Here is a 22,873-nt window from a genome sequence, read left to right on the forward strand (position 1 = left end):
AGGCACCAAATTTGATATTTAGTTCAGTAATTGTACTGTAGTTTTCTAAAATGTATGTACTATTTTTCTTGTAGTATTTTTGTTGTCCAGTAAACGTAACATTGGAACTCTTGGTCCGCTGAAGCTTGGATCTGGGTCAGGTTGCGCAGGATTTCTATGCAAAATTAACTCTTAAATACAGTAAGAACATAAAAAATGCCTTTGTAACAACTAAAACAAGACAGAATCTAAGATATGTAAGTAAACTGAATTATTATTATTCAGATTATAATGTGTGTCAACCGCTTCAGTTAGACCAGGGATGTCAAACTCAATTGCACAAGGGGCCAAAATTCAGGATAAACGTGTATTGAACACACTTAAACTGAATGTTTTTGGAACATAAATATGAATAAAAACAGACAAGAATATTAAATTTAAACCTTAAATCACGTATACAGTATTTATTATTTTGCTGTAAATAAAAATACCCTGTAAAATTGTACAACTTAGAACTTAACATAAACAACTTAACATTAAAATAACATTCAAATTCCTTTGCTCCTATGTCAATGTATAAACTTAAATATCCCAAAAGATTTTGCTCTCCTTAATATATCTCCTGTCAAAAGTAGAATTATGAAAATGCTGCACAAATTATTTTGTAAAAACGTCACAACATTCTGAGAACAGGGAGCCTGATGTGCTTACCTTTGGTGCAGACGGAGTAGAGCGAGAGATGGGAGGGAGTGTACTTTTTGCATAGCTCCACCCATCCCTCCCACTCACCCAATCAAATAACTTTAAGTTATCTTCCGGTGTTTTGGCGTATTTACAATTTGTTCCGTGAATCCATCAAAAAGTATCTGAACACTGAACACAGATTATATAGTGAGCTTTTATATAAAGCAGAGATCGGGAACCTATGGCTCGCGAGCCATATATGGCTCTTTCTATGAGTATCTGTGGCTCAGAGACCAATTTGATTGCATGCAAAATTTCTCCATATTGTTCAAAACCGGAGTTGTCTATCCTATTCAGGTACACGTAAAGCCAAACCAAAGCTAAATTAAGGTGTAACACTTAGCAGTATATATAGGGCACGTTTTTCACTATGATTTACAGTCAAGGTGTCACACAAAAAAAGGGGGAAAAAAACTCGTTTTGGCTGTACAACGCTAAAGAATCCTTTATTTAAAAGTTCACTATATAATCTGTGTTCAGTGTTCAGATACTTTATGATGAATCCACAGAACTGTAAATACGCCAAAACACCGGAAGAGAACTTAGTCATTTGATTGGGTGAGTGGGAGGGATGGGTGGAGCTATGCAAAAAGTACAAGCATTCCCTCCCATCTCTCGCCAAAGGTAAGCACATAAGGCTCCCTATTCTCAGAATGTTGTGACTTTTTTACAAAATAAATGCTTGCATCTGGTTTTGAAACCAATATGTATGAAAAAAAAGGTCAAAAGGAGTTTAACCGATCTTGAGTAATTGCAAGAAAGAGACAAGTTTAAAGTGGTCTGTTTGTTGAATTTGGGACAGGGGCTCTGGCATTATTCTCTTTTCATAATTTTTTATCAAATCATCAAAAATAAGCTTGTTAAGCTTTTGTCTGGGGCGCCGGTTTAGCAATTTAGTAAATTTGTCTCATAATATATGGTGTGGCTCTTTCCCAAAATAAAATTAATATTTTTTGCTTTTATGGCTCTTTGAGTCAAAAAGGTTCCCGACCCCTGATATAAAGGATTCTTTAGCTTTGTACAGCCAAAACGAGTTTTTTTTGTGTGACACCTTGACTGTAAATTGTAGTGAAAACGTGCCCTATACATTCTGAAAAGTACTGCTGTTGCAACTCAGCTTTGGTTTGGCTTTGCATGTATCTTAATGTGTTGGTCAGGTCAGGGGTTCTGAATTTGTATACAATGTGACGATTGATTTTTGCAATCCGGAGATGGAATAAGAGCTTGCTCTGTCCACTCCACGCATCGGCCCGGTATTGCAGTACCTCAGGGAACGGTGCATTTGCAATGATCGCAGCAAGGCTTTAAGGCTAGGACCTTAGCTTGGCCTTTTGGCTGAGAGTAAGAGTCCCGGCTCCTTGGCTTTGTAGCGTATTATGAACTGACCGATAACGGATAATGGATAATTAATAAAGAAAAAAGAACAATAACCCTTCAAAAATCCCTCCCCCCAACATGATCAATGGCTCAAGTTTTGAACAAGCAGGAGAAAATTTGCATGCGATTAAATTTGTCTCTGAGCCATAGGTACTCATAGAAAGAGCCATATCTGGCTGGTGAGCCATAGGTTCCAGACCCCTGGTATATAGTATAGTATACGTCATATATGAAGGAATAGGTACAGTGACTAAAACGTCAGAATATGATGTCAAAATGGTCTTGCGGGCTGGATATGATTACACGGCGGGCCGGATGTGGCCCGCGGGCCGGGAGTTAGACACATGTGAGTTAGACTGTGGCAATGGTCTCCTTCCGAATGGAGGATCCATATCCAACTATGAACCTTAAACTCACATATTGAGGCCGTGGGCCACATTTGGCCCTCTGGCCGCATGATTTAGACGCCTGGTTTGTAACAATAAACTCAAGTATTTAACATGCAAAATTATGAATAGTCACTCTTGTTTATTATTCCTTGACTTTCCTGTGACCAACTCTTACTCCTACCTCTTTTACCAGTACCCTCTGTATGCAGCTGAGTTCAATAACTCAACACAACCCAAACACAGATGCAGATGTCATTTGGTTCATTCCCTCCCAAAATTGGTCAATGATGCATAGGGGGCATGACTTCAGTGAAGCTCGGGCAATCCTGACCTATATTAGTGAAAGGAGGACTGGCTCTCCCTAGTCTTTGTGAGCTATTAGTTTTCTTGTTGAGTATGGAGCAAAATGTAAGGGACAGGGAGTAATGCGAGCTGCAACCTAATCTGGGATTATATTATTTGTGAAATATTAATTAAGCATCAAAATCCAATTTTACAAAAGTTACGAGTTGTGCATACTGTCGAGTCAAGATGGCTTCCCAAGGGCCAATCATGACTGCAGCTAAATCAAGGGACACTGTTAGCTGTGCTCTGGTTAACTTTTGAGTACATTTCTTTAGAAAACAATTAACAAAATGGCTGCCACTCTGAGATGGATTAAAACAGGTGGATATTACTTCTTAATTTATATTATACATTATATTACTGTATTATCCAGACTGTTAAATGCTCTGGAGTGTTAGTAGCACTCTGCCAAATATGCATAATTAAGTCCCAATAAAATATGTTGTGCGGCATTTTTTGCATCTTATGTAACAATGCAGTTAACTGATTGTTGCTCTGCTTGTTATCGCAAGGACAGTTCTAGTTCTCAAGGTCGAAGAAAACAATGCTAGCCTCAAAGAACACGACGGCAATTTGAAGCTAGTTTTTCTAGTGCACAAACTACAAAACGACATGACATAGGTGAACATGTGTATAGGAAATTACTATAAGTCTAAAGGATAAAGCAATGAACATTATTGGAAAATGTTTAGACTACTGAGGATCTGTATGACGGATTATTGTAAATACTTTCAGCTGACTTCCACATTTAAGCTTCTTCATCTAAAGCAAATGTGTCAAACACATGGTCCACCACATCATTTTATGTTGCCTCTGAGACAATGCTGAGAGAAGCACAACAGAAAAAGCTGCATCACGTCACAAAATGAATTGCAGTTTTAAATATGTCCACTCGGTGTCCCCAAGGCCAGGTACCACTCACAGAGCACCCACTGTGGCTGTATTTGCAGTTTACCAATCAATCAACCGGAGAACATTGAGGAAGCCCATCCTTATGTCAGTTTACCTAAAATAAATGTTGCGGATGCACTGTTTAAAGGTGGTGTCTGTAACTCAAATATTCTATTTTCTGACACCATCTTGTGGCTGGAATCATTATTGCAGTCTCTGTCAAGCTGTTTGTTTTGTGCGTGCAGTTCTGTGACTTTCTTAGTTTTGCTTGAATAAACTTTTCTTTTTTTTTTCATTAATTTTGGGGTGTTTTCTTACTTTCACAATTTTCATCATGGAATAAAAGAAAACTGAGTGCAAAGTAGTGAAATCACTGACCAGCCAGAACTGAATCCTCCCTCCCCCACCGCCTCTTTTACTCAAGCACTGATGATAGAAGCAAGATAAATTTTGATAGGGGTGGTTAAAAATGTATGTAAAGGCTCTTTGAACTCAGTTGGTAATTGTTAACACATACCTCATAGAAAAAAATAAGTTACTTTAAACTTTTTTAGGCACTGCAATTTTGAAGGTATGTACGTTCAAAACATTCTACTTGCTGACACCGTCTTCTGGCGGAAACCACCATTGCAGCTCATTTTGTTGCAAGTGCAAGTATGTAAATTCTCAGATGCACTCGAATAAACTATTTCTTAAAAATGTTTTTGGGGGATTTGGGTTGGCATTTGGACTGTATTTGAAAGAGTCCTTTTCTTACTTTCACCATTTTCATCCTGGATTTAAATAACATCATAACCACACCCAGTATTACTAGGTTCTGACCCTCCTTTCCTTCACGTAATGCGCTTCGTGGCCGAAACACTTATGACTGTTTAAGCCTTCAACTTTTAATCCGCTGCGGATCGTACCGAGACAAATTAGGGTTTTATTCGTAAATATGAGCATGTTGCTTTTAATCTGTAGTCTGGAATTTAGTGTAATTTTCAATTGTTTGATTTGTTAAATACATCATGTAAATTTCTGCATTGATTATATTTTATCTCAAAGGATAAACTGAATTGGCATTTTGTAGATGATTAAAAGGTGGCGATGGGTCACATAACCGCTCGTTACAACAAGGGGATGAAAAAAAGGAGGTTGCCAAGAGAATCATTGTTATCACTCCTGGGAGCAAAAGAACAGGAAATTGATGCTACAATTCCTATAAGCTCTCCAGTTCGAGACAATATGCCATCTGACGAGATTTTATTTAGCCTGCGACATTTTGATCATCAGTTTAGAGTGCAGATGGACATGACGTTTTATCTCATTGGTAATATTCTTTTACAATAAACCCTGTTTTTTTCGCAGGGTTTGCGTCACAAAAACATTCTGCGACAGTCAAAACCTGCAAAGTGCAAACTTTTATCTATCTTGTTATTATTTGTTTATCACTCAAGAAAGAAGGCTGGGCAACGTTGAGGAAATGGTGCGTTTTGGTGACTTTTAGTCTCTGTAGTTTGTATTGTTATTTCCTCTTTTTAGCACTAATTTTTGGTTGTAATACACAATGGAGTGACATCTAGTTGTCAAATTATTTTTACACACTGTTCCTTTAAACAGGCCGGCTTTGCTGTTTTAGAAGTGTCGGTTGGTTGAATCCCATAACCACAAGGATCGAAGGGGCACCATTTCCTGTACAACCTGGTGGGGCCCATCCCTCTCTAAGCCAATGTATGTGTCCACCCGGTTTCGAACCGGGGACCTTTCGTGTGTTAGGCGAATGTGCTGATTATTCGCAAATTATGGCTCTTCTAAAGCGAGCCACGAAGTGAAGTGAGCGACGGAAGCCGGCTCCATACCAATCGGGAGTCGGCTCTCATTGATGCATTTTTTTCCCTTTGGAGCCAAAATTCCCATCACTACCTATAGCGTTAGCATTTTTCTTATTTCAATTTAAAAAAAGGGAGTCTTGGTAATCAGTAATACATGTTTGTTTGAATTGAATAAAATGTCTCTGCGATTTTCTCGAAGTTTGGTTGTGTAGCATGAATTAGTCATTTGTTGACATAAAAGAGAATCAATCGTAAGACACAATTTTATGCATGAAGTGGCACAGTGATGCACAGACGCATTGCAAAATGCCAGTTCGATTCCTTGTTCTCTCTGAACACTTCACACCCATTTAATGCAACACAGCAGTAATTCAGGTTCCCTGTTATACAATGGGATGCAATCTGATATGTATTCACTTTTCCTCCCACATGCATCTTCACTGGAATTAGTCAGTTTTACATAACAGAACGTTATGTTGCTATATTTATTGAACAACTGCATTAAGGTACTAATTAAAATCACACCACTCAACGATCTATTTTATCTTTTTTTGTACAGAGTTTTGCATTTTTTTCCCAAATGAACATATTCAGAAACAACTGATTTTCATGCCACAACCTTTTTCCCTACTTCTGCTCATCTGCACCTCTGTGGTCACAGTGAAGCGCCTCATACACTGTCAAACTTCTTCGTATTAGCTTTTCGGAGACTTGTGTTTCTCTCTATCCTGTTTATCTTTGCACGTATCTACTTATTTGAATTCAATTTTTTTTCATGGGGTCATTTGAGGGTCTGCTTCTCTTCATATCTCCACTTCATACTCAATGCTTATGCTCTCAGCTGTTTGCACTGTGTGTAGGCTAAATGTAAACAATTGGACGGTAATAAAAAAAAGTGGGACACACTTTTTGAGAACCACTAAGTTCATCTGCTCTTACATTAATGCATTAGGGCAGATATGAAAACATCCATGTTCACAATTATTGTTATCATGTCTGTAATCTGACATGACTGAAAAATCATGTTTTTTTTGCATCGTCCATCATTGGATTACATTTGTAACTCAAAACTTAAAACTACACTGTCCATTACAGTGCTGTACAGTATTTAGAACTTTTCTTCTTGCTGACGCCATCTTCTGGCTTGTGTCATCATCGCAGCTTCCCTTATGTAGCGTGTGCAAGTAAAGGCATTTATTTCCGATGAACTTTATTTTTTTAATCTTTTTTGGGGGTTGGGTTAGCATTTGGACTATACTTGAAACAGGCCTCTTCTTACTTTTACCATTTTCATGCTACACTAACAAAAACGGCGATGACGAGCATATAGTCAGTGTTCAACCTCCCCAACCTTTTCTCCAACCTAATGTGTTGTATGGCCTGAACAGCTTTGCTAAAAGTAAGATAAAAGAAGATATGCGTGGTGAAAAACTGAATATAAGGGCTTTTGAACTCAGTTGGGTATTTTTAACACAAACTTAATAGAGAAAATATTCTACTTTCAACGTTTTAAGGACACCTCAAATGACGGACTCCGCCTCTAAATTGTTGACATTTTGGTTTGGGCATGAATTGTAAATCAAAAACAGTAAACATTCTAGAAAGTTTACAGGGTTATTTTCAAGAATCGATAAACTGTCACGAATGCATGTTTTCGGACACTGGCCTTTCGTTTTGTGTTAAAGAATTCTAGATTGACCAAAATAGATAGCCCCATCCGGATAGCTTCCATTCAACAACACATTAAAAATGATTACCATAATTTAAGAGGGTAATCCCAGGTCAGTGATAACATTCCAAAGTTATTCTACTTTAAATATAATTTATCGACACGCTGATTAAGCAACACCATCGCACTTACTCAGACATAGTGCATGGATGTCGTTCTAAATCAAAACATCTGTCAAAAAAAGCCATTGAAGGATTAGCCTTAGATAACCAGAAAGGAAATCAATACACACAGGCGTTTCGGTCAATCCACACAGAACTCCTTTATGATGGGATTAAAAACATGGAAAAAAATATTTCATGATGCTATTGCATCATCCCAAATGAAGGACAGACATAGTCAAACCAACTGACAGTGTCGGGCAAAATGGAAATCGTCACGCCACCATGCCAAGCTGCAGAGACAGCACGATACACGTATGTGATACTCAAATGCACAAATCTGCACAAATGCAGAGTGATCATTGCGAACTCTCTATGTTGCTTGACACGGAAATTGTTATGCCCTAACACAAAAAAGGGCCATGGCCAACGAGAAACGCACGCCATCTTGCCATCTTGTGAGTTAAACCCTGCAAGACTGAGCTGTTCCGTTCACGTCCTCTTTCCCAACACTACACGACTAGACAAAAGTGACATTATATGAAAAGCGGCGTGTTGCTAAAAAAAAATACCCCACTGAGAAGTTTGACTGTGTTACCTGGCTACCTGTAATCATTTGAGGAAACACATTGAAAACTATTACCATATTAAAAGGTTGATCCCTGGTCAGTGAGACCATTCCAAAGGTAATCTACCTAAAATAGAATTTATGGATGCGCTGATTAAGGCAATATGATCGCACTCACCCAGACGTGGAGCATTGATGTCCTTCTTAACCAAAACATCTGTTACCAACTGTGCTTTTTTTCACCAATGATTTGAAACTAAAGGTTAGCTGCCGGTTTAAAAAAAAACAAAAAAGAAAAGCACCTGTAACAAGCCATCCCTCTGTTTTAGTGATGTGAAATTCACAAACGTAACGGCTCTTTTAAGTAAACAACCCATCAAGAGTCAGCTCCCTTTGAGATGCTTCTTATTCTCACGTGATTTACATACTTATACGTGTATAATGCATGTGCATATCGTACATTCTATATAACTTTTAGTTTCACGTTTTCTTAGTTTAAATCAAGCATTGAGGGTGACACACGTTGAATACATGCGGCAATCATTAAAACCATTTATTGACAACGTAAACTATGAATACAATCCTCTTCTTCAGAATACCGACATCAAATTTACAATTTATTTTTTTATTGTCCTTCAAAGTCTGATTCTTCATCAGATACACCAAAGAGTTGTTTCACTCGTTTTGCTTTTTAATTAAATATCTATGAACCTCTTAATGTTTCTGCACAATTCCCCTTAAATCCAAATTCAAGACCTACCCGAAGTAAACTGAATGCTGTTCTTAAACTGTTTGGAGAATATGGACAGTTTTGAAAAGTAAGACTCAGAAGATTTGTCCCAAACTGAAATAATCACTGCAAGCGTTACTGACATTGAGTAATCTGAGTTGAAACACACAGACAGGTAATCACTCTTTCACAAAGTCTTAAGAAATTGGCCAAGGTAAAATACAAATTTGGTAAGGTTTTAGTGTCGTAATGTGGTCGTCTCCAAATGGCCACTTTTGGAACCGCCCAAACCTACCCTTAGTAAAATGTGAAAAATACAATGTTTAGTTTTTCAGATTGTGATCAAATCCGACCAAGTACGAGGTAAAGCTTCAAGCTATTGTCTCAACAGGTGTCCACCTAATGTGCCTATGCTACACTCATCTGCAGCTATTTATTTGCAAAAAAATTCAAGCAAAACTCAAAACCTTCCATTTCTGTGTGTTACAACTCAGATTACTCGATGTTAGTCACACTTACAGTGATTATTTCAGTTTGGGACACAATTTGAAAGTCCTACTTTTCAAAAGAGACCAAAACCATCCATAGTCTCTAAATGGTTCAAGAACAGCATTCAATTTACTTTTGGTACGTCTTGAATTGGGATATTAGCCGAATTGTACAGACACATTAAATAGCTAAACCGTAAGTTAATTTGTGCATAATGTTACCTAATGAATGCTTAAATATAGATAAGAGCAACAACAAAAACATACGAGAATGGTTTGGGAGCCGAAAGAGCTGACACTTTTTAGTGAGCCGAGCTGAAAGACTCGAAAAACTGCCGGTATTCCTTTCACTACACCTGAGTGTCTGCAGGATTTAAATACGCTTGAACTCCTTTCTATAATATATATGAAAATCGACAGTGAAAATCTCAAGTTCAGGTAAAAAACTAACAAAAAAAAGAAGCACAAGTGTTTTTTAAGCTTCAGGTATTAAAGTCGTCATTTGCACGTAATTTAGTGTTGTGCTATTTCGTTACTTTCCAGTTTGCATGCGATTCACTGAGTTAGAAAACTCTCAAGTGGGAATCAATTAGATTATTGTTTTACTTTGTTACATGTGCATATTTAATAAACACTAAAAGATTGAATATTACTGAGGGGAAAATACTAAGAAAATAAGGCATCACTTATTATTTCATAACCAATTAATTCCCCCCCTGAATCTTAAAAATGATCTAATTGTGACCCAAAGATTCCCAGCCCATAAAGTCTTTTTTTTTTCTACCACGTAACCTCTTTGCTAAAATTTAAATGGTTGATGCCTCCAATTTACACATACAAAAAACAAGGTTTCATTGCATCTCATTCCGTCAGCACTTAATAAATGTGTTTAACATATGGAAATTTTGAATATAAAATACAAAAGAAATAGTGTGCAAAGCGCAGGGATTACTTTGTTACTCACAAGCATTGGTGACCGCAAAACTGTTGGCTGTCTCTATATTGTCAACATGAGGGACCAGGTTGAAAGGGGCTTCTGTTGCATTGGGGCTGGTGTTGTGCAGAAAGATGGCCAGTCGAAAGGCTGTGTACTCCTGATCAGTATTCCTTATGAACAATCCGCCTAAGGAGAAAGACAAAGGAAAGGTGATGGAGAGGAGAAAGACAGGGATGTGAAAGATTGATAGTATGACAACAGGAGAGAGAGAATAAAAAGATCTTCATTACCATTTGTAAGAAAAATGTCACTTGTCTTTCAGCTCACATATGATACTATTAAAGTAAATCGATGGATTGTGGGCCATATTGGGGTATTTTGTATCCTACCCATCCAAGTAAATGGAAGGTAGTACCGGATGATACAGATCCGATTCTGATACTTTGTGCTTGGAAATCTCATGATCATAGAATATTTGAATCCCCCTTGAGATAGTTTAACATTACCATAAAAAAATCATCATAAAATGGTCTATTCTTAATAGCTACAATGCAAACTTTAACCGTATAAAAATATATAAATAGTTCTATTAAAACTGTCTCAGAACAAAATTCAATAGAGTCCACCAGAAAAAGCAGCAATGTAAGAAAAATACATTTATAACAGTCAACATGACAACCATAACACCTTCCATTGCACTATATTTTGAAAATTAAGTCTAAGTGTAAATAGTGTAAAAAATAATAATAATAACATATATTGACTACAACAACTGTTGCACAGAAAAAGTCAAAGGAATCAAACAAAAACAAAATAACAAATGTGTGTCTGTTGCCATTGCGACAGATTTAGAGGTTTTTGGTCAGGAACTGTAACATTTTTACTGTATTGCTTATTGCTTTTTGCTCTCTGTAGGGTGTAAAAAAGTAAAAGTAAAAACCGAAATACTTAAACGGCAATAACTCTTTTACAACAAAAATCAAAAGAGTCAAACCAAAAGTGCAGCAATTTAACAAAAATGCAAATATTGTATAACAACTCAAATACTTTTCCAGAGTTAGGCAGACCCTAAAATCCAATATTTGCCAGAAATTCAAAAGCACCTTATAATCCAGTGCTATTTTGTTGAGACGGAAATACGGTAAATAGATGCGGCAATGCAAACTAACAACAAAATTCTTATACATATGGTAACAATTTATGAATTAATTCGATTTATTTTAGTGAGTAAAACCAGATTCCCTAATATTTATGTTCTATAAAATGTGTTGTTTCTTTCTGTTTTATTCGCACGCGCCTTACAATTCATTGCACCTTTTATGTAAAAGAAAATCTTTCACCCGGAGGTTATCTTTGAAGGTACGTTATAAAATCCTATATTCTGAAAATATGGTACCTTACATTGAGTAAAGTCAAGTCAAGTCATGTTTATTTGTATAGCCCTTAATCACAAAAAGTCTCAAAAGGCCTGCACAGATCACAGATTTTTGCAAACCACAGACTATTATGACACGATCCCCTGATCTAAAACCTACATGAGGGCAAAAAATACACAAATATTGTTAACACAAAATATAGGTTATTCGTATGCCATAGAATAGTAGTGTGTTATAAGCTTAGATTTAAACATTTCCACTGAGGTTGCAGATCGAATCTCCGATATCACATTGCAAAATATTTTGAAAATAAAATCACTAGTGCAAATGAAGTGTAACCACAATTGGACCGAATTTAAAATCAACGTTTCAGGATTCCTACAGCTTAAGGAAAGTTACATTCAAGACTTTTTAAGACAAAGTCGACAAAACAAACATTTGAAACAAACAATACAAAAACCCTAAATTCTTCTTGAACATAAAACATTGTGCCTCTTACACATTACCTGACACAGCTTTTAGCCATCGTGAAAAATGTTCTTCGGACAGCCACATCTAATTAAATGTACACTTTCCCATAGTGTGAAGTAAATGTATCTGTCTGAAGTTGATGTGTATTGTGGGAGGACCTAAAACTTGAGACTGCTCTTAAATGCCCGACTGAAACTACATCACTGAACTTCTGTTATTGTGGTCACGAAAGTAAATCAGTAAATTATTGAAAAATACAAATGATAAATACTATTATTTTTTTTAGTTTAAACAAATATCAATTTTATAAATGTGGTCACAGTTTTAAGACCTTGGAAAATTTGATTTAACACATTTTAAGGCCTTATTTTTAGAATCATGAATTCAATGCCTTTTGAGATTTTTCAAGGATCCACGAGAACCATGTGTATGTATAATCTTATTACACACTAACAACATTATTATAGTCAGAGTTAAATTGAGAAAATAGTATCAATCTTTAGACAATAGTAACCATCTGATCCAAATACTCACTCAGTACCGATAATATCGGTATTTGGCTCAATCCGCTCACCCTGAATGGATATCAATCCCATCACGCGTTTCATTTACGTAGTCAAAAATGGAGCACTAAATTGTAATAAGGAAAAACTATTAGAAATGGCCAAGCTGTCAGTGGTCTGTGGACAAAAATATATTAAGCTGTAGAGGAAGTAACAAAAATGTCAATTGCGTAAGGGAGGAGCAGAGGCCAGACACCGAAAATAAGGATGATGATGTGGATACAAATTGTCATTTGGCCTTTTCAAATGAGGTGCTTGGAACCCCTCTGCCTCAATGAGAGAGTGATAACAGATAAAAAATGAGACAAAATCAATCTACCCAAAAAAATATGAAGCGGATGCAAAAGGAGCGGGATATCCAGTGTGAAGAAAACATTAGAGCCTCGGTGGCAGTAAGGAGCCGAGCGCCGCAAAGTGGAGGCAAAGAAAAGCTATTATAATTTCTCAAGGAGTCCCAGGGGGGATCCTTTTATGTGCTGTGCTGGTGACATGGTAATCTGACTATCTCTGCAAACCATGCTAACGACGTGAAACAAAAGTAAATTTGACTCATATCATTAGTATAAATTCAATTGTAGTATAAACACAGGAGATCAACAAACATAGTTGACTTGACATAATCACCAAACGTCCCGTTAATCAATCAGCAACCACCAGGCTGCAGACGGGGCCATCGGTTGTTTGTTTAGCACAAATAGAAAAATAAGTACCATTATTTTCTACATGTTCTTGTTTTACTGACCCTGCTACGTTTCAGACCAAAGGTGGTACGTTTCAATTGAAATCAGTTTGTATTTTTAATTACGTTTTCCATCCAAAGATGAAGAGGCACAGCCATGCCAAGCCATCTGTAGATATTTGGGATAAATGTATATCCACAACATCTTTAAATCGACTCGAGTTCAGGATCTCGGATCAGGAATGGAAAGTGTTGCCCATCGTGTTTTATTGGCACTGAGTAACAGCACCTCATGGAGTGTTGTGAAGACGTGAAAGAGAGTAAGAGTAAAAAAATTACACAAGCACTTAAAGGGAAAAAGCATGGCATATTGTGCACCGGCTCAAAAAATTGATTATATTTTGGAAGATCCAAGAAATGTATTCTGTGGTTTCGTGGTATGTATTTGACCTGCCGTGCGGGATGCACAAGTTCGATTTTCGGTTTTAAACCTCAGAGACCATTTTTTTGCCTTTTTCGCTTATAAGTCTTTTCTTTTTTTATTTCGTAGTAAACAATGTTCACAACGTTGCTATCAAGAAGAATATAGACCATTCTAATTTTAATTCTTAAACATTTCGGGATTTATCATAAACAAACTTATCTTTCTTTGACAAGGAACATAAGTAAGGGACCTACATATACTCTATTACTCTTTTCAAAGAATCATTTGATACCATCTTTGCACATTCTTGCATTACTTTTTAGCATCTCAAAAACATCAATGATATACATATTCATCAAAGATCCGATGGCAATTTGACAAACATTCTTAATTGGCATAGCAATAAAACACAAGGCAATACATTGAAAAACTATTATAAAAAATGGACTCGACTGTAAAATGACTTACAATTGTAAGTCAAGAGAAATTAATGGAATGGCAATATAGCCTATATAAAAAGGTTTAACAGAGGATAATGAAAATAATGCAACATACAGGGTTCTTACAGATTTTCATAGCCAAATCCAAGCACTTTTAACGACTTTCAAAGACAATTTTCCGATTTCTCAAGTATCATTAAAAAACAAAATCCAGTGTGAATCATGTATTTTATAGCTCCACAAATGTATCCATTATCTTGACACATATACTTAATAACTGTATTTCTTTGTATTAGTGTACTTTATTTAACTTTTTTGGGTGTGGCCGGTCATTAGCTCTCATTGGGCATTCGTGACTTGCCCGTTCAATCATATCATGTCCGATCCCGTCCTGTCTGGTCTCATTCCATAAATTTGCATAGAAAATAATGATAAAAATGTCCCATGATATAGAGCAAGGGTCTCAAACTCAATTTAATGTTGGTTTAAGATCAGGTAATTGTGTAACTGTAATCCTGTGCAGTCCTTTGAGACATTTTTGTGATTAAGGGCTATATAAATAAATGTGACTTGACTTAATGGGGGGCCGCTGGAGTGAAAGTCTTCCTGAAGTACACTACCACTACTAGTAAAGGTCCAACCAAGACATTCCATTGTTCTTGAAGATTTTTCTATTTATTTTCTAATAACATTATTAGGAAAATCATTTCATAATATATAAAGTAAACAACACAACCGATAATACCAAAAAACCTAAATATGTGCGTGAAAAAATCCGATTTATAAACTTGGCTGATAGGCAGAAACTCACCCAAAATTATGTGCAAGGTGCATTCACTGTCCTTTAAATTTTAGTTCAACAGTGGTGATACTCTTTCCTCTTTTTGCCTTTCAATTTAAGGAAAATATTTTGCAATTACATTGCAAAAGTGATTATTCAAATCAGCTAATTTGTTGAAAGTTATAAAGTTATAATAACACGAACATCAATCTCAAAACATTAGCATGTGGATTTTAAATGACTAGCAACGAAGCAGCATCCATATTGCAGCATCAAATTACGCAAGCAGTAAATGGCAAAACACTATTGTCCTGCAAACCGCAATGGCCTGCCGGCCGCGGGTTTGGGACCCCTGATATAGTAGAATGCATTGGTGCTGGAGAGTAAACAAAAATTACTTCAGGAAATGTCAAATGCATATTAATTCTGAGTAGAGAATAAATAACTCCCAAATGATTTAAGACATAAAAATGAGTTTAAATGATTGATAAAAGAGCGTCCAAAGTTATTTGGAGAAGTGGCCTACCATTATTCTTGGCTTCATCCCTTTTTTTTCTGGTGATTTGTTAACATTGTGTTACTAACACTATAGTCATAGTGTTAGAGGACTGTAAGATTAGATTCAGTACATTTTTAAAAAATATCGTGCAATGGTAGGTATTCTTGGTGTCTTGTATGCCTTGTGATATAGTATTTATATTAGTGTTAAATTGCTGCTTTTTTTGTTTGTCTCGCTTGACTTTAGTTCTGAATCAGTAAAATAGTACAAGTATTTGATATTTTTATCAGTTTGTTTCCCATTGTACAATATAATGTATTATAGTTGTCGTTTAGACATTATTTACATTTATTTTCAAACATTAATTGAATTTCTCACGGAAAAAAATATGAGCTAGGCTTAAATTATTTTGAGTGTTTCAACGCATATTAAAAAATGTTTCACTTTTAAAGCGATGAAAATATGCATTTGCCTTTATTCTTGGTGTTTCAAATCAGTTAAATTAAATAGTCCATTTTTAAACAAATATCAAATTAAATTTATCATGTACATTTCTGCAAGTAGTTATTGAGAAAAAATGTATAGGCCTTGTTTCCTTATGTAATGCCAAGGTATCGAATCACAGACTGTATCAAATAAATTACACCCCATCTCTCTAATTTAGCCCCTATGATGATTGTTTTACCCCAATGTTGCCCGCGATCCAAAAGTGTGCTCACCCTTGCTCTAAGGTAATGATTCTCAAATAGTAAAACGCGCACCCCAGGGGTGCATGTGAACTCTGGCGACATACTTCCCTGTTCCTTCTTTCTTGTTTTTTTTATATTTTAAGAACAAATTGCAGTTGAACTTCATTATGGTAGGGGGCAGTGGCCCCATCGTTACCAAAGTGTGCGCACGGACCATTGTTTTGTTACACTGAACATCCGTTCTCTGCACACAACAGGTGTGGACACAAAGTGAACCGGATTCTTAGTTGATACCATGGAAAAATATTAAAGAGGATAAAGGGAAAAACGAACGTCTGAGTTTCCCTCCATTTCATCAGTAATCCGGATCATCTCGGTCACTGGTAGCAGACGACTACGTATTGTAGCTAATGCTGTCCTCGATATTTCTTGGTGCGCATTGTGTCAAGTGCAGAAAGAACTAAGAAGGATGTGAAGGAATTGATGTGTTGTTCTCAGGGTAAAAAGACTAAACTTGTTTATACAAAGTATGTTTGTTTTTAGTCTACATACCCTGTCTTGCTGTGAGCAAATAGGTGCCACTTTGTTTTTGTAAGGTTTATAATCACTTATTAAAGGGAGCAGTTGTACAGCGCTTTGATTTATTTTAGTTTCTATGTTATGAAGGGCCGGGAACCTCTGGCTTGTTAGCCATATATGACTCTTTTCATGAGTGTCTTGTAGATAAGTTTCCTCATGCAAATTTTATCTGTGTTGCTCCAAATCAAATATGCCCTTAACTGAGTTCAGCACATGCAAAGCCAATGTAGCGCTTGTGGTGAGGGTGGTTTTGGTCCATATATAAACGGCACAGTTTCCACTACAGTTTATTGTCACACCCACAGACCCCGTTTTTACTGTATAATGCTAAGGAATCCTTTGTGAGGAAGTTCATTAAACAATGTATGTCTACTGTTGAGACACTTTATGATGAAAACCTACAGAAGAAACTGTTAACTCCCAAAATGCCAGCCAAGTACACAGAGCAGGTAGGAGCAGAGAACGATTGGATGGATTTGATTGGGTGGGCAAAACCCTGCACACACAGCATCTCCCTAATTTCTCGCACGCGCCCACTGCACTGAAGGGAAGTACTGTCGACGTAACTTCTATCCAAGACAAAATGAAGAGGGGGGGAGTAGTTGGAGGAGATGGATTTCACTCGCGTGGTTTTCATTTATTTGAAGATGAAAATGTTAAAAGTACAAATGTTAACCCAAACCCCCAAAAAGAAAAAAAAAAGTTCATTCTAGCGCATCTAATATTGATCGGCAACACACACGCAGGTTTGACAGTGACTTTGATGAGGATTTCAGCCAGAAGATGGCGTCAGCAAGTAGAATATCGTTGATATTAGTGAATCTGTCTCCAAAAAAACCTAAACAACATTAAAATATTTTGTTATTATTGCTCTTTCGGTCAACTGACAGGCAAACAAACGTGCCTGGAAATCCCACAGTACCTTTGTGAAAGGCACTCATTTTTCGTTTATTGTAGTTGATATGCTGTGGTTCTCTTGTTTTTATTTTCATATTTACTACTGTTATTCCTGGACTATGGACTGTAACTTCTGCTTTACAGACAAGCATATAATGTCGGTATTATTCTAACAGCCCCCAGGGGTGCTAGAGCAGAAAAGGTAAGAGTGAAACGGGTTGTGAAAGATACAAGTCACAAAGGCAATAAAAACCAGGTGTCACATACAGTAAGGCGCTTTATGCATGAATAAAATTAGCATTAGCACTCTGTTTCTTGTGTTGCTGCTGTTTTTTGCTGCGTTACAATACTTCTGTTGCTGCTCCTCATTGACTTTTACCAGAGTGTCTTTTTTTAACCAGACCTGTTAGCGCTGTCTCACTTGTGTTGCTGCTTTGTTGTTTTTGCAGTGTCCCTTTTCCTTGTGTATTTTTGCTATTACAATTTTGGAAACTCTTTTTAAATGTCTTGTGTTTAAACTTGAGCACACGCGGCTTATTGTTAAGTGCGGTTGCTTATGTACGAAATGTTTTTTCCCTTAAGAAATGTATTGGGTTCGGGTTATAGTCACTTGCAGTTTATAAACGAGAAATTATGGTGGTCACTGTTGATTTTATTGGCAATGCATTTACTGTGTTATTTGTGATGATATTTATGTCAGTTGCAATGCAATGGCTCTACCTCAAATGATAATGTTGGCAATTCATATGCAGTGGCTGTGGCCCTATAATAGTCGTTCTTATAGTGGCTAGTCATTCTTATTTATTAGTTGCAACACACTAGACACTTTCTAGTGATGATGTCTGTTGCTATGGAGCTGCTGTGGTCGGATATATTTAGAGGTGCAGTTTCCTGTTTAGCAAATCAGGCAATTGTTTGGGCACCCCTACCCACCTGGGCCCCATACAAGGCTAAAATGCTTCATTCAAAGTGCATATCTTATTTGTTCACGTATATTACTTTGTGTTTATTTTTCATTTGATAACCGTAGAATGTTTATATTGTGGAAATCTTGATGCAGCTCAACCTTACTGTGACCCATGCTCCGGCAGCCTCTAAGTACTGTATTTTCGCACAATATGGCACACCGGATTATAAGGTGCACTCCCAAAAAATGATCTTGTGATGTACTTTTTCCATATAAAGGGACTATAAGGCGCATGGAATCAAAACTACAGCAAGGGCTACGGTCAGCCCAAAAATATAAAAGTACCATATTTGTTCATTGATTGATCAGTCGGAGTATATTACAGGTCACGGTTGCATATCATTTTTTGCAACAGGAATCAAAACAGGATCGCAGAAGGGAGCAATAATGAGATAACAACTAATGCCTTTTCATGTGTCCTCTGTATCCCTTGTGATCTAGTGATCGGTAGCGGTGGGCGATACTGGGAATTTTTGTATCGTTCTAATCTAAGTAAATTCATGGAAGTATTGATCCGATACCGATACTCTTAGCACGGAAATGTAATGATCATGATCACATGATATATATATATATATATTGGGATGGATATATATATATATATATATATATATATATATATATATATATATATATATATATATATATATATATATATATATATATATATATATATATATATATATATATATATATATATATCCCAATATATATATATATACATACATACATTTTTTTATTTAATAGTTACACTGTGAACTTTAACAGTATAAGAAATAACTATGAATATTTGTTTCAGAATTGGTATAATATAAAAGTAATTCAAAAATTAAGTTAATATCGCAAATAAAGTGTCGATTTTCTTAATGGCTCTACAATACACATACAAAAAAAACAAGTACAATAGATTGATCATTTAAATGTGTGGCAGCAGACCACTTTTCCTCTCAAATTCTGTCATTGTCCTTTTTCTGTTTGCCTCTCTCATTTTAGGCTTCTGGTTGGGGTGGGCACGTAGATTTTGCCCCACTCTTCTTCCTTGCAGGTTGTGTGTGACAGCAGGCCAGGTAGGGAGAGGTGCGAAAAGTGTGCCGCTCAGTCACTAACTCGGGCATATACTGAAGAGTGGCCGAGGGCGCTGCTTCAGAGAGAAGCTCTGCGTTGTCAACGTAGAGAAGCCACGCTTTGAGGAAACTGGTGGAGGAGCGAAATCTTGATCCCTGGACAATAATATTAGTCCGATCTAAGTACTTGCTTAGTATCATTAATAACGATATTTGAAAGATCTGCTCACACCTAATGATCGGATCGGGTGTTCTTCGCGCCACAATGCGGCTTTGATTCCCGTTGCAACCAATGATAGAAAATTGTGAACAACCAATTGTCCCTAGAAGCCCGGTTTGATACCCATTGCCACCATTGCACAAATATGGTGAAGTAATTCCAAATGTGTCCCGATATGAAGTGCACCTGATTATAATGCTTACTTTCAAATTTTAAGCCAATTTTTTTAGGTGCGCCTTATAGTTCAGAAAATATGGTAAATTACGTATAAGACCCCTATTTTTTGATTTTTTGATGAATTAATAGATAAGTGTGTCCCAGTACTTTAATTGGGTTTCTATTTCGATTGTTGAAGACCTTTTCTCCATTACATCAACTTCTGAGATTTGCTCAATGCGTCCAAGGTACTAAGTGATTGGAACCAAAGTGATTGAGTTCACTTTTAACAGCAAAAGAATGAGATAGATGGAAGGGAGGGAGAAACGATGATATGGGAGGAGTCTTCTGGCAGCACATAATGAATGCAGCTATTATGAGGACAAGGTGCCATCTACATTCCTGCGCATTTGTCATCTTCTTGCTAGGAGTTTCTTCTGCAACCTTTTATTTTTCTATGTTTATCTCAAAGATTTGCCTTATATATGTATGTGTATGTATACATATATACATATATACACATACATGCCTTTAGTGCAGATCCAATTTCCTGTCAGTCACCAACTTTTTGTAGGTAGCTTTCAGAGAGGCATCTCTTGTCAAATAAAAACTAAAAGAACAACAAATAATCCTAATATTAGCGTTTATTGTGCCAAGTAAAAAGTATTTTCTTTAAATTAAATAAATGCCAAGCCTAAATGTGACACGGAGCAAAGCTCTATTTGAAATTAAACAGCTGGTATCTGTCTCCAAAGCTTAGACTGAATAAGTTGCCCAGCAAGCAGAAAGGTTGCGTATCTGTTTGCAGAACCTTGAGCTCCTATCAGCAGCGCCTGCACTCATCTGAACAATTGTTTTTATGCATGCTTAATGCATGGGCCGCACATTAAAAAATGATTTGAAACCGCATGAAGAATGTAATCCTTTAATGTGGTAAATGGTCCCCTGTAAGTTATTGCCCCCAAGAATAATGACCAGTTGCCTTTTTTACAACTCCCCAGGTTGTGGGAGCACACTCTGCATTTGACATTTTATATATATATATATATATATATATATATATATATATATATATATATATATATATATATATATTTATGTATACAAAATTAAACAAAAATGCAAAACCCGCTCCCTATTAAAAACATATTCTTTAGAACGTTTCATTTCACAGAGTAATGTTTGATGATTTGATATCATCTATGAAATGATAATAATACCAGAGCTTGGGTCAAATATACCACTTAGAATTTGACTCCCTCCAGCAGTTACCCAAGATAGTCGAGGCTCATTTTGACCATCAGTTTTGTCATAAATAATAGTTTCAAAACGATTTGCGAGCAGAGTTCTTTTATAAAAAATTCACAAAATAGTGCAAAAGAAAATGAAATAGATGTAGTAGGCGAAAGCGCTATGTGTGCGGAGATCCATCCAAAACTTCTGCTCACCCAATCAAACTGCTCTGGGTGCTTGGCTTTTTGTTCAGTTTGTTCTGTGGGTTTTCATCAAAAAGTGTCTCAACAGTGAACATAAATTGTTTGATGAGCTTCCATATATAGGATTCCCTAGAGACATACAGCCAAAATGGGGTCTGTTAGTGCAACACCGTGAGTGTAAATTTTTTGGTGATATCTTGCCACATTTTATGTACCAAACCCTTGGCTTAATGTAGTTGTTTTGGTCTTTGCACACGCTAAAAGTATTTGAGAAGATTACTATGAAGTCTATTTTACCTCAGAGCCAGGTGTACTCATTAAAAAAGCCATATCCGGCTCACGAGCCATACGTTCCGACCCCTGTTTTAGATGGGAATTGCAAAAGCACACACGAGGAATAGAAAAGAGGAGGGGGAAGTATATATATCATGATCACATTAACCTTATTGGCATCGGTAAGGGTAGAATCAAGGAAATGAATCCCATTGTAGGACCTCCCAACTGCACCCCACGGGGAATGATGCAGTGAATTCATTATCACTCATCTGATGCAAGCATGCCTGTGGCGTGTGCGCGCATGCACGTGGCTACATCCGCAAACCGTGAGCCGTGCTTTCCAAACTTTATCACTTTTTCAGTTGATGTGCTCGCAAAAGACGCTTTTGCTCTCACAAGAAGGGAAGAAAAACACAGCTCGAGGGTGAGAAAGACGGAGAGAGGGAGGGAGGGAATACTGCAGTGTCTAAAGAGAGATAAGACTGAAGAAGGGAGAGGGTAAAAAAGCTTTTTTAAATATTCTCACACAGACCCAAATCAATTGTATGTATTTGAATAGTATTTAAGTTCAAATCCAAGGCAATGCCCAAGGTTGTCGCATGCATCAATTTATTCTCAGAGACTTTAAAATAAAAATTGCACATCTGAATAGAAAAAGAAACTCACCAATCTGCACTGAGCTGGGGAACGCTCCCGTCGCCAACCCCCAAAGGACGGAACACAAGCCCAGAAAGTGCAAGGAGAAAATCTTAATCCTCATGTTTCCTCACTTAGATCCCCTTAAAAAGTCTTGAGATGCATTGACAGGGCTAAAAAGAGGAGGGGAAGACCGCAGGTTTTCTCCGTTTACTGTATGGTTTGTCAATGGTGGTAAAATATTCCTTATTCCATGGTGGGCTTGTTGCGGTTCTCCCCCTGCCTTCTGCGCACTCGGTCCGCTCAAGAGAGAACGGAGCCTCCTGTGCACATGGAACGACAAGGACGTCAAGGAGTGGGGAAAGTCGCTGCAAGATTGGCGAGCTTGGAGAACAGACTGCAAGGAGCAACTGGACATGCGCGCCCCTCCTCCCTCCTTTCTCCATCCTCTGCCTCCCTTTCTTTCAGTCTCTCACGCTCTCTTTCCACATCATATACTTTCTTCTTCCATTAAAGGCTGCTGCTGATACAGGATTCATACGTGGAGTCGTGGATTAAGTTTACGCACTGCGCGCACGCTTGTAATCTTTGGCATTTATCCACCACACAAGTGATGAGAAATTTATCG

The 22,873-nt window shown here is 37.0% G+C and overlaps 1 protein-coding gene and 1 pseudogene across 8 annotated transcripts in view; one reads left to right on the forward strand and one right to left on the reverse strand.

Annotated features, from left to right (window-relative positions):
* gria4a (glutamate receptor, ionotropic, AMPA 4a) overlaps window positions 1-22,624 on the reverse strand; it is a 235,788-nt gene extending 213,164 nt beyond the window's left edge. For all 8 annotated transcript variants that reach the window (XR_015851482.1, XM_088345237.1, XM_088345238.1 and 5 more), the window contains exons 1-2: window positions 22,276-22,624; window positions 10,120-10,278 (exon numbers count right to left, since the gene is read on the reverse strand). Coding sequence is in view for 7 of the 8 variants with exons in the window: in XM_088345237.1 (XP_088201363.1) it covers window positions 10,120-10,278; window positions 22,276-22,369 (253 nt within the window). In the remaining variant the exon portion in view is untranslated. The remainder of the gene's footprint in view (window positions 1-10,119; window positions 10,279-22,275) is intronic.
* Window positions 1,914-2,003, forward strand: LOC148357671 (U2 spliceosomal RNA; annotated as a pseudogene).
* Window positions 22,625-22,873: the final 249 nt, after the last annotated feature.

The sequence above is a fragment of the Urocampus carinirostris genome, chromosome 10 (assembly GCF_059441175.1).
Source record: "Urocampus carinirostris isolate Australia breed hairy pipefish chromosome 10, RoL_Ucar_1.0, whole genome shotgun sequence".
Classification (NCBI taxonomy): Eukaryota; Metazoa; Chordata; class Actinopteri; order Syngnathiformes; family Syngnathidae; genus Urocampus; species Urocampus carinirostris.